The sequence below is a fragment of the Notolepis coatsorum genome (assembly GCF_963971535.1).
Source record: "Notolepis coatsorum genome assembly, chromosome: 11".
NCBI lineage: Eukaryota > Metazoa > Chordata > Actinopteri > Aulopiformes > Paralepididae > Notolepis > Notolepis coatsorum.
Genome location: NC_140175.1, coordinates 80,648,558 through 80,659,759, shown reverse-complemented (window position 1 = coordinate 80,659,759; position 11,202 = coordinate 80,648,558). Strand labels below are relative to the sequence as shown.

The window sequence follows — 11,202 nt, the reverse complement described above, 5'->3', positions numbered from 1 at the left end:
TTATATAGCACTTTTATCCAAAGCACTTTACTATTTTAGTTCCTCACATTTTACCCATTCACTCACACATTCACACACCGACGGCGGAGGCAACCATGCAAGGTGCCAACCTGCACATCAGGAGCAATTAGGGGTTAGGTGTCTTAATGTGTTTTTATTTTGGGGTGCATGGCTTAATGTGTTTCTACTTGGGGGTACATGGCTTAATGTGTATTTATTTCGGAGTACATGGCTTAATGCATATTTATTTTGGGGTGCAAGAATTTATGTATATCTACTTGGGGGTGCATGGCTTAATGTGTATATTTGGGGGTGCGTGGCTTAATGTGTATATTTGGGGGTGCATGGCTTAATGTGTATATTTGGGGGTGCGTTGCTTAATGTATCTATTTGGGGGTGCGTTGCTTAATGTGCATCTATTTGGAGGTGCGTGGCTTAATGTGTATCTATATGGGGGTGCGTGGCTTAATGTGTATATTTGGGAGTGCGTGGCTTAATGTGTATCTATATGGGGGTGCGTGGCTTAATGTGTATATTTGGGGGTGCGTGGCTTAATGTGTATCTATATGGGGGTGCGTGGCTTAATGTGTATCTATATGGGGGTGCGTGGCTTAATGTGTATCTATTTGGGGGGTCCATTACAGAAAGCTTGGGACACCTTGGGTAACCTTGGGTTTGGGAACCTGTAAGAACTGTTAGCGGAAGCCGCGCTGGCAGAACCAGTGTCAAAATAACCAATCACCTTGGTTTTGGCATCACTGTTTACAGTACATATGCATCCGTATTGAAGGTGGGTAGTGTGCTATGGAGGGGAAAAGGGAGGGGGGCACAGAGCATCTAGCTAAAGCGATGGTGGTAGCGGTGGAGGATGAGGATGGTGAGGTCTGAGGAACAAGGATTCAGTGTGTGGTATTTTTGAAGCAGCTGCGATATTTGCACAACGAAGCTGGCCCCGGACGACGTGTGCAAACCCAACGGATCTTGAACCGAGGCCTTAACCCTATAGCCCACAGCTCCACAGCAAATTAGTCTGTCAGGTGAGTCCGGAGATCAGGAGATCTCTTGTTGGAAGCTGTGTCTAGTTTCATGCATATTATCGTGCCGGGATAAGCAAGCGGCAAGGCACCATGTTGGTATCAATCACATTTTGTTGGATTCTGCTGGATTCACACAATGGCTTTATCATAATAACTCATTCATGTTTGATATTTGTGGCTACTAGGAATTATCTCAATGTCATGTATGTGTGGTGGGTGCAAGCTGCAACTTGTATTGTATCAAGATAAAAAAAAAATCATTTTTCACACAATTTCCTTTTTTTCTTTTTTAGAAATACATATATTTGACAAGAATTTTGTAATTTATACAGTAGTCACTACAACAGGAATACATTTTAAACAAAATAAAGTTTATATAAATTAGCATAGCAAATTCTTTGGTCATATTTTGTACACCTCGAAAAAGAGGTGATAATTAAATAATAGGCCACTCCTTCATAAGTGAAGTATTTTCAAATAGAAAACAAACATAGCTATACATATTCATTTCAAACAACTCAACCATGCCCAACTGTACAAGGTGTTATAAAAATACATATTTACATTCATATGTTATATCCATGTCAAAAATCACATCAACATCCTTACTTACAGTAATACAATAAGACTTGTTTATACTATTAAAAAAAATCATATCTTTGTTTGTAAACCATACAAATCATTCTGTGCATTTCCAACGCTTGCCCGGATAGGACGTCAATAGATAAAGGCTAAGGCAGTAAATGATCTACTGTGTAAATGTTCCCTCCTCTTTCAAGAACTTTTGCTTGAAATAAGTAAAATAATCTGCCAGTGTGCAGAAAGCACATTTTTATTACAGAATGGAGGGACTGAGAGACCCATGTTACTGACCAAACACTCTGTATCAGTGATGGCTGTCGGAATGTAGAGCTATTTAACACTCATTTTAAAGATTTTTTTTTTTTAGCGTTTATCACTTTTCATGGTCAGAGATGACCGACAGATGAGGAGAGGATGAACGGGAGAAGAGACGGGGAAGACATGCGACAAATGGAGGTCACCGGTAGTGGGAAGCGAACCCAGGACGGCTGCTTCGCGACGCAGCGTGATACATGGTGTGCTACTGGAGTGCGTATTTAACACTCATTTGAACAAGAAAATACCACTTACAGCACCTTTCATTTATTATTATTATTATGATTATTGATGATGATAATAATAATAATAATAAATATGCTTTAGTGAGTTGAACAAAATAAACCAATTCCCCCAGAGATTCTTGGGCACCACTGAAAGGAGCTTTGGTTAGAGTGAGGCTAGCCCCAGTGACAATGCAAGCAGGCAGGGATGACCAGAGTTTGAGGAGGACTGGAGATGGTTCATGGGCAAGGTTCTGGACGTGGGAGTCCAGTAGGGTCTCAATGGGGTGGTGGTTTAGCAGTAACACATTAGGCCCGGGTGAGGTCTAAGGTTATGTCAAGGTCAAGTTCATGGGTGAAGACTTTGTGCAAATGATGGGATGAAGGATGATGGCTGAAGACATGAAGGGGTTGAGGTCTCCATGGGTGAAGGTGTGACTGAGTGAGCCCAGAGAAGCTAGCCCTCTGCCCTGACAGCTCTCAGTGGGTGAAGGTGTGACTGAGTGAGCCCAGAGAAGCTAGCCCTCTGCCCTGACAGCTCTCAGTGGGTGAAGGTGTTACTGAGTGAGCTCAGAGAAGCTAGCCCTCTGCCCTGACAACTTTCAGTGCGTGAAGGTGTGAATGTCATTAGGCAGAATGAGCGAGCCCGGAGAAGCTAGCCCTCTGACCTGGCAGCTCTCAGTGCAGTGACAGCGCTGGATCCACATCACACTACGAGTGAAGCCCTGGCGCTCGTCGGGGCAGCGGAACCGTAGATGCACTGTGCGTGTCAGAGAAGGGGTGCAGCATCGTCCATCAGTGCAAGAGCCACAGGTGCGAGGCCGATAGCGTCGCACCGTAGAGCACCCGGCAAAGCTTATGCGCACTGGTTTGTGGGGGCGTACCATTCGCTGGCATTTTTTCCCTTTCTGTAGGAGAAAGACATTGAACAAATAAGTTAATTTCATCCCAACAAATATTCAGGGAAATCATAAATAATGGTCACTTGATAGAATGTCTCACCTTGAGTGAAGGTATACGTGGAAGGTCACACTCCCTGATCTGGCATAGCCGTGTTTCTCTAGCCAATCGGCACTCTGTGTTGCTATTGGTCACACGGCTGGACACTCCCATCCCACAGGTGGCTGAACAGGGTGACCAATCAGTGGTTTGCAAGAAGCATGTTGAGGGAATCAGGGCGTGGGACTGGGTGGATGGGATCCACTCTGGAAAAGGAATGGGCCAAATATTGAGCCAAGGGGGACACCTTATCATAAAATTGAGAAAAACAATAACCCATTCATATACCTGGATACAGTATAGATCTATAATGCAAACTCTATCATTTTACTCAGGCCCTTACATTCAATAATCACCGAAAACCACAAATATTCAAAGCCTGTTACATCATCACATGCAGTGACATACCTTGATATGGAGCTCCAGCACTTGAATCCCAAGGGGTCGGGGCCACGAACAGCTCGTTGCTGGCCAGATCAGGGTGCTGCGTAGGGGCTGGAGGAGGAGGGCTTTGGACCTCCCCAGAGTCCTCGTCGATGTGGTTGTCGTCATCGCAGAGCCACTCCTCACAGCAGCGGCCGGGCAGTCTGGCGAGCCGGGGCCTCGAGCAGCGCCAATCCGGCAGCGGCACCTGCTGCGGGCACAGGGGCATGCAGCCCACCACACCGTCCATACAGGAACACTGGTGCTGGCAGCTGGGCCGGAAGTCCTCGCCGTGCTGGTAGACGCGGCCGTCCAGCTCACACGGACGACCCATGGCCTCCGCTGGTAGGGGGGGAGAATAGGGAACGATTTAGGAATTATTTAGGAATATTAAAGAGTTGGTTTCAGGTGTACGTTCTTTGGAGTGTTCTCGTCTGAACTCTATCTTGAAATTCTATGACTCCACAGCTTTCAATGGGCCAGTACACATGGTTACATCATTGATAGAGAATCACAGACGTGAGGTCATTCACCTGAGAGGGTTAAGTTAAGAACTTGGATAACGATCACTCTATTATGAGGTCACAATATTAGTATAATGACATAATGTATTGGTTTCTAAGGTCATATTTAGAAACTGTAATATTTATACATGAGATCACTGGGAACTTTAGGGTCATGATGATGTCACAAAACAATAACATGCTTGCAGTTCTACACACTCAGCACAGCATGTTTTTACAATGAGATCACAATGGCCGGTCTGTGAGATCAGTATGACCTCATCACCGTATCAAGGTTGAGACTGAACTGGCCACATGTTTAAGTGACCGTATCAATACTTCTCAGTTTCAGCAATAGAAAATGTATTTAAAAAAAAAACATAACAAAAGTATATTAGTATATAAAAATGACTGTGCAAGTGTTTAAGCATTTGAAATTGACTGTGTAACAGTGTAGCATTGAAATGTCTCTACCCACTGCCACTGTCTCATCCAGCTAGATAGATGTAACAGTACTGTCTATCTGTATGTCATGTATGTCTTATGTCCTGATTAATTGAAAATGGGGGACACTGATGTAAACAAGACGAAAGTATTTCTCTGGTCTGCATCCCCTTAACAATTGTGTGTATTGAGCCGTACTGTATTGTACCCATTCTGCAATCTGTTAATAAAGTTTTCAATCAATCAATCAATTAGCTCCCCACCCCTTACCTCTACACAGGCCTCTGTCTGGGTCTCCGGAGGCCCCTAGGTGGCAGTGTAGGCCCTTGATGTGGTCACAGGGCTGACGGGCACTGCAGTCCTGGTTGAACTGCGTGGCGCACACCTTACAACAGCCGCAGGAGTCCATCACCCAGCTCACGCCAGGCGCGCACGTGGGCGGGGAGGCCGGACACGAGCACTGGCTCGGGCATCCGCCGTGCACCTGTGTGGCACAGAGAGAGATACATACGGTTCGTGAAGGAATGTGTTTCCAGATGGTGGGATGTGATCAAGTTTTATCTCGTCCTCAAATCAATTGCTGCTGATCCAGGATCTGCGTCAGATGGTAAGAGACTTTACCACTGACACACAGAGAGCTGAACAATGGTCGATGTCTAGAGACCCCATTGCCCAGAACTGTAGGACATTTTGACGGGAAACAAAAAGTTGCTAAACATTTCATCCCTGACCTTAACCCTGACCTTAACCATTCCTTAACTCTGAAAATAATGGCAATAAGAACAGAACATAAAATCACAACAACGCATCTCAAATTCATCACAGGTTGTTGTTGAAAAGGAGAGACATTTCTATTAAGCGTTGAAGGTTAATGTCATTAGAATACGGGAAAAACCTTGAATAAACCTCAGGCAATGAGACACGACCCCACCTTGTTGAGAAACTACACTTTTGCAGTATTTTTTTGCAATATACTCTTGAGAAGAAGAAGAAGAAATAATAACATTATTCTTCCATCTACACTGCTATTGTGTTGATCCACAGTGTATGTTTGACTCCAGAAGAAGATTGGTGTGTCGTTCAAAGCACTAGGACTGACCACATTATCCATTTCAAGATTCAAAGGCAGATTTGAACAGGGGTGTAAAAAGTACCCAGAAATTATACTCAAGTGAAAGTATGGGTACCGTCTCAAAATCGTACTCAAGTAAAAGTCAGAGTATCTGGCTAAAAACACACTTGAGTAAAAGTAAAAAAAAGTTTCTACTTTTAAATGTACTTAAGTACTAAAACTTAAAAGTAAAAAAAATAAAGAGCTTTTTAGTCTTGCACAAGGACCAATCAGCATGGGTATGGGTGGGTTAATTTTCCATTGATGGGGATTTTATTGGCTGTTTTTAAATAAAGTGCGGCTGCAGGATTAATAACGTTAACGTTAGTTGGGCCAGAGAAACAAATATACTAATTAAAATGGTTGGACCTGTACTTTGTACTTTGTAGGTCTGCATTTTAAATGTAAGGAGTAAAAAGTATGTTTTTTTCTCTGAAATGTAATTGAGTAAAAGTACAAGTATACAAACCTAATAATACTCGAGTAAAGTACAAATCCCCCAAAACAGTACTTTGTAAGGTAAGTATTGTAACGAAGTACAATTACTCAAGTACTTCACACCCCTGGATTTGAATGATACATTTGTATGGGGTCAGGACAAAATCTGCCATTTTAACACTTGTACTGTAAAGATGCTACTCCTTCAACATGATTTAATTATTCACCTTCTGTCTCAGGAGACAATAAATGGCTGTAGAAGTGTTCCTTTCATAAATAACGTCATGTTACATCTTTCAGGGTCAACCCAAAACATCAAACATACAGTAGATGTAGATGTAACATTTAAGAGAACAAATAAATAGTAGACATCTGTCCCAAATCTATAAGAGTGTAGGCTGTATAGAAAGACTTACCACCACAAGCACACAGGAGACAACAACCAGGGGAGAGAGGCTGCCTTGTGTCATGATTGTCCACAGAAATAACATTATTTCAGGTGTGCGTAAAAAAATAAATCGATTTTGCTTCTTTTAATTTGTCCAAATTATCCTCTGCTATCAGGTTGTCGGAATTAAAAACGGTGCGTCAAACCGATCTGAGGAGAGAAAAAAAGGGAAACTAGTTCACTATAGTGCAAAAACGGCAGCCTCCACAAGTCAATATCAGCTCCTGCGTCCAGACGGTTGTTCTGCTCTTCTGTCAGTCAGCTGTTGATCAACATCCAGACTTCAGTCTCCAGGAGGTTCTGCTGCAGCTCTGCTCTGCTCCTCTACTTCATGACATGCTGGATGATGACTGGCCCCTGTTATACAGGCTTCCAGACGACTCTCCCTGTGACATCACCGCTAGCTCTCCCTCTCCCTCTCTCTCTCTCAGATGACAGGGATGATGGGGGGGGGGGGGGGGGGTGTTGGTGTTGGTTGGGAGGTGGGGTATAGACTACACAGTGCTGGGGAGAGGGATATGGGAGGGCGGGTGGGGTTTGGGGGGCAAAGCCAGCCGAAAGAAGGTTTGGATAAAAAGAATAGTCAGGGGAATGTTGAGGAGTGTGTGGGGACAGGGTGAGTCTCGGGGCAGAGTGTGACAGAGCTGTGTGTGTGTGTCTGTGTGTCTGTGTGCGCGTGTGTGTGTTGGGGGTTGTGACTGTGAGGACGGGCAGCAGAAGTGGATGGGTGAACAACACACACCGTGGAACAACACAGAACACAGATGCACTGGAAATGGGCATTTTGGGAGATGAGAATTTCAAGTATTGATGAGACGTGTTACTACTTGGACAGGAATGGTTTGAGTGGTCTGTGGTCGCTTTTCCGAGTCTCCTGCTTCCATCGCGGGCGTGGGAATGATTTGTGTCCACGGTGATGATCTCATCCATGATGGTTTATTCGTACTGAAGGGGGGGGGGGGGGTGCTTTAGGGCCAGGTTGACTACAGCAGTGGTTCCCAAATATGGGTCCATCCATACCAACATCTTATCAAACAGGGGTCTTATCAACATTGTATCAAACTGGGGTCCATGGCCTAATGTTTGTCCCTTTGACCGGAACCTGCTTCATTGGACCACACTGGACCACACAGGCACACCTAAGATAGGAGATCAGGTCATGAATGAAGGCCTGATATAACATGCCCCTTCACCCTAATGTCCTCGATCACACATCATTGGACTCCTGACAGCCCTGAAAACCCACCTGTTCACAAAGGCTGTCATCTCCCTGTCCTTTATTGTTATTATTTGTTCTGTTTATGTTTTATTTGTCGTTTTGTTGCTGTTGTAAAGCGTCCTTGGGTTTCATGAAAGGCACTATATAAATCAAAGCTATTATTATTATTATTATTATTATTATTATTATTATTATTATTATTATTATTATTATTATTATTATTATTATTATTATTATTATTATTATAATAATAATAATAATAATAATAATAATAATAATAATAATAATAATAATAATAATAATAATAATAATAATAATAATAATAATAATAATAATAATAAGATATAAGATAAGATGATCCTTTATTCGGGTGTCAAAGCAGCATGGGGGAGGGGGATACAGAGCTTCACAGTCCTATACAGTCCAGTATCTATATGCACTATAGATACAATATAAAATACAAATACAAATACAATATAAAAGTACAAAATACAAGATAGTCCAGTGAGTGCACGTGGATATGAGTCTCTAGTTCTCACATCCCAAGTTCTGACAATGATAGTTCTCCTGGCAGCAGAGCCGGCCGTCCGAGCCCTTGGTTGTAGAGATGGCTGCCGGTGTAAAGGACTGGCCCAAACGGTTTGTGGTGTGTCGGGGGGGGATGAGTCTTTGGCTGAATGTGCTCTTCATTCTGGCTAGCTCCTCATAGAGGGAGTGGGAGGGGTTCTCCAGGATGGCTTCTAGCTTTTTCCTCATCCTCCTCTCAGCCACCACCTCTAGATTATCCAGCTCACCACCGACTACGGAGATAGCCTTCTTCACCAGCTTGTTCAGCTTGCTGGAGTCCCTCGAGCTGATGTTGTCCCCCCCCCAGCACACCACAGCAAAAAAGAGGACGCTGGCTACAACCGACTGGTAGAAAGATAGCAGCAGTCGGGTGCACATGTCGAATGGCCTAAAATATAGGTAATTAACATAACACACACACACACACCTCACAAACATGATTCAAGAAACAAAAAGGCCAGGCGGCTGGGTGGCGCAGCGGACATTGCGCGCGTCACCAACGCAAGAGACACCGGGTTCGACTCCGGCTGTCGGCGTTGCCTCCGGCTTGGGCCAGTCGTCATACTAACTCAATTGGCAGAGTTAGCGGGTGGAAGTCGATGAGTGGTAATCTGGACGTTGTGGACAACGACTCCTACAGGTCGGTTGGGGACGCCTGCACAGCAGAGACAGGAAATGACGGGGGTAGTGTGAGCCTCCCACACGTTACACCTCGCCAATGAGAGTCCGTGCTGGCAGGTGAAAAGATGTGACAGGCTGCCTCCTCGTGTATCGGAGGGGACACGGGAGGGGACACGTGATCCAAGGCTTCTATCCTCCCTACAACCGGCCAGTGGGGGGCATATGCGAGCAACGTTCAAGAAAGGGGAGGGGAGAATTGGCACAGCGGGTAATTGGGATGGGAGACAAATAGAAAAAGAGGAGAAAAAGTGAGAAAAAAAAGGTTAAGTTGGGTTAATGTTGGACCACTAGCCCTATTGTTGAAGGGTAGAGTCCTTTCTCAGCACAATCCCTGCTATGTTTCTTTCCTAATCAGCTCTTCCTTAGTTAGACACAGAACTAATGACAGTTAATGGGGCTGTTAAAGTTAGAGGTTCTATGTAGGATTGTAAGTAACTGTCTAACTGTACACAACTGTTTTCACTGACTGTACAGAACTGTTTCCACTAGAGGGCGCTATAGGCGGAGCCGCTAATGCTACCACCAGGTGGAGAGTATTTAAGGAGATGTCTCCTCCCCCTCTATCTCTTTCCCACCTGCCTCTCACGGAGAGGAGAACTCATGTACTGCTGCCTTACCATGCAAATAATAAACCACACTGATTAATGGCTGAAGGTAGAAACCATGCCTCTTGACCACATTATTGTCGCCCCATAGCCAGACTCTGTCAACAGGGGCCACTGTAAAACAAAAACAAAAATGTAACTTAATCATAAGTTTAAACAGCAAGTTAAACAGCAATCAATTAATTTAACGTTAAAACCAACAAACACAGAACCGGACACACAAGCAGAATACGACGCATCATTTTTACTTCCGGTCGGGGGGGAAAGTTAGTTTAGGTTCGTGTTAACATTAGATAATGTACAAAATAAACGTATGTCCGGTGCTTTAGACGTCGCTCTTTTATTTTGAAACCCCCCGACCGAAAGTAAAAATGATGCGTCGTATTCTGCTTGTGTGTCCGGTTCTGTGTTTGTTGGTTTTAACGTTAAATTAATTGATTGCTGTTTAACTTGTCTGTGTCCAGTTAGCCCCACCGTTCATTGAGCGCCACGCCGTGTTTTCCTTTTTACCCCCTTGAATGCCACGGTCCACTCCCAATGTTAACGTTAATATCGCCTAATCTATGTTTTAAATTATGGCTATGTGTCTAATCTGCCCGTCGCTTATCAAAGAATCATTTTCCAGTCAGTGTTGTCAAGGCAGATTGGTTTTTTATCGCTTCATTTCCGTTTGAGAGCATTTTGAAAAGCACCCGTTTTCAGGTGAAAAACAGCCCATTCTGTGATAATCGCCTTTTACTGGAATATTCCAGAACGTTGATATTTGTCGGCCTATTTATGAATCGTTTTTAAATAAACGCTAGATGATCAATAGTATACGTGCACGCACGCACGTTCGAGCCACACGCTGATAATAGCTGCTTTCATTTCCTCATGGATTTTTTTTTTTTTAAACTTTGACCAGTCAGCTGGTTCTTTTCGCGTTTATCGCTTTTTCTGGTCAAGTATGACCGACAGAAACAGGTTGAATGGGGTATAGATGGGGGGAAAGACACTCTGAGAAAATACGGCGAGTCCGGGAGTCGAACTCGTGTACCCCAGATCCGTGACGCGCACGGTTGTCCCCGACGCCGAAATAGCGTTCGAGGTACGCGGTGAGCTACTGGAGCTCCCCTCCTCATGGATTTTACAGTGAAACAGCTAGAGCACATATCACAAAAAAGCTTATATCTCCTCGAAAACGAGTCTGATTATCTTAACACTGATAACATAGATTCCTTACCTGACATCAGATGGTATCCAAATGGTATATTCCAATTCCTGATCACCATTCGAAAAAATCGATAAGTATATTGATCCAACGTGTGTACAGTATAACCCAGACCTGGGCATTCTGACCGGCCCGCGAAAGATTACATGATAATAATTTTTTTTTTTTTTATGTCAACGTTCACACGCACAATATACGCTTACCTAGGATTTGACTTGATTCAACAACAAAGCAGCCGGGGCAAGCCGAAAACGGTGGAAAGTGTGGTTATTTGAAGTTTGGATTTCTTTTTTCACAACTGAGGTAGGTAGATTACATTTTTAGAGACTAAAGTACAGAAAAAAGGTACCGTTGGGTACCGGTATCAATTCACAGGTACCGGTACCGTATCGGTTC

The 11,202-nt window shown here is 43.9% G+C and overlaps 1 protein-coding gene across 1 annotated transcript; it reads right to left on the bottom strand.

Annotated features, from left to right (window-relative positions):
* Positions 1 to 1,309: 1,309 nt before the first annotated feature.
* Positions 1,310 to 6,776, bottom strand: ccn1l1 (cellular communication network factor 1, like 1). Its single transcript, XM_084325344.1, has 5 exons — positions 6,493 to 6,776; positions 4,798 to 5,011; positions 3,566 to 3,922; positions 3,161 to 3,363; positions 1,310 to 3,066 (listed from the first exon to the last, which is right to left on the bottom strand). Exons 1-5 carry the CDS (start codon positions 6,565 to 6,567, stop codon positions 2,761 to 2,763), a joined length of 1,155 nt encoding a protein of 384 aa, XP_084181470.1. The 5' UTR covers positions 6,568 to 6,776; the 3' UTR covers positions 1,310 to 2,760.
* Positions 6,777 to 11,202: the final 4,426 nt, after the last annotated feature.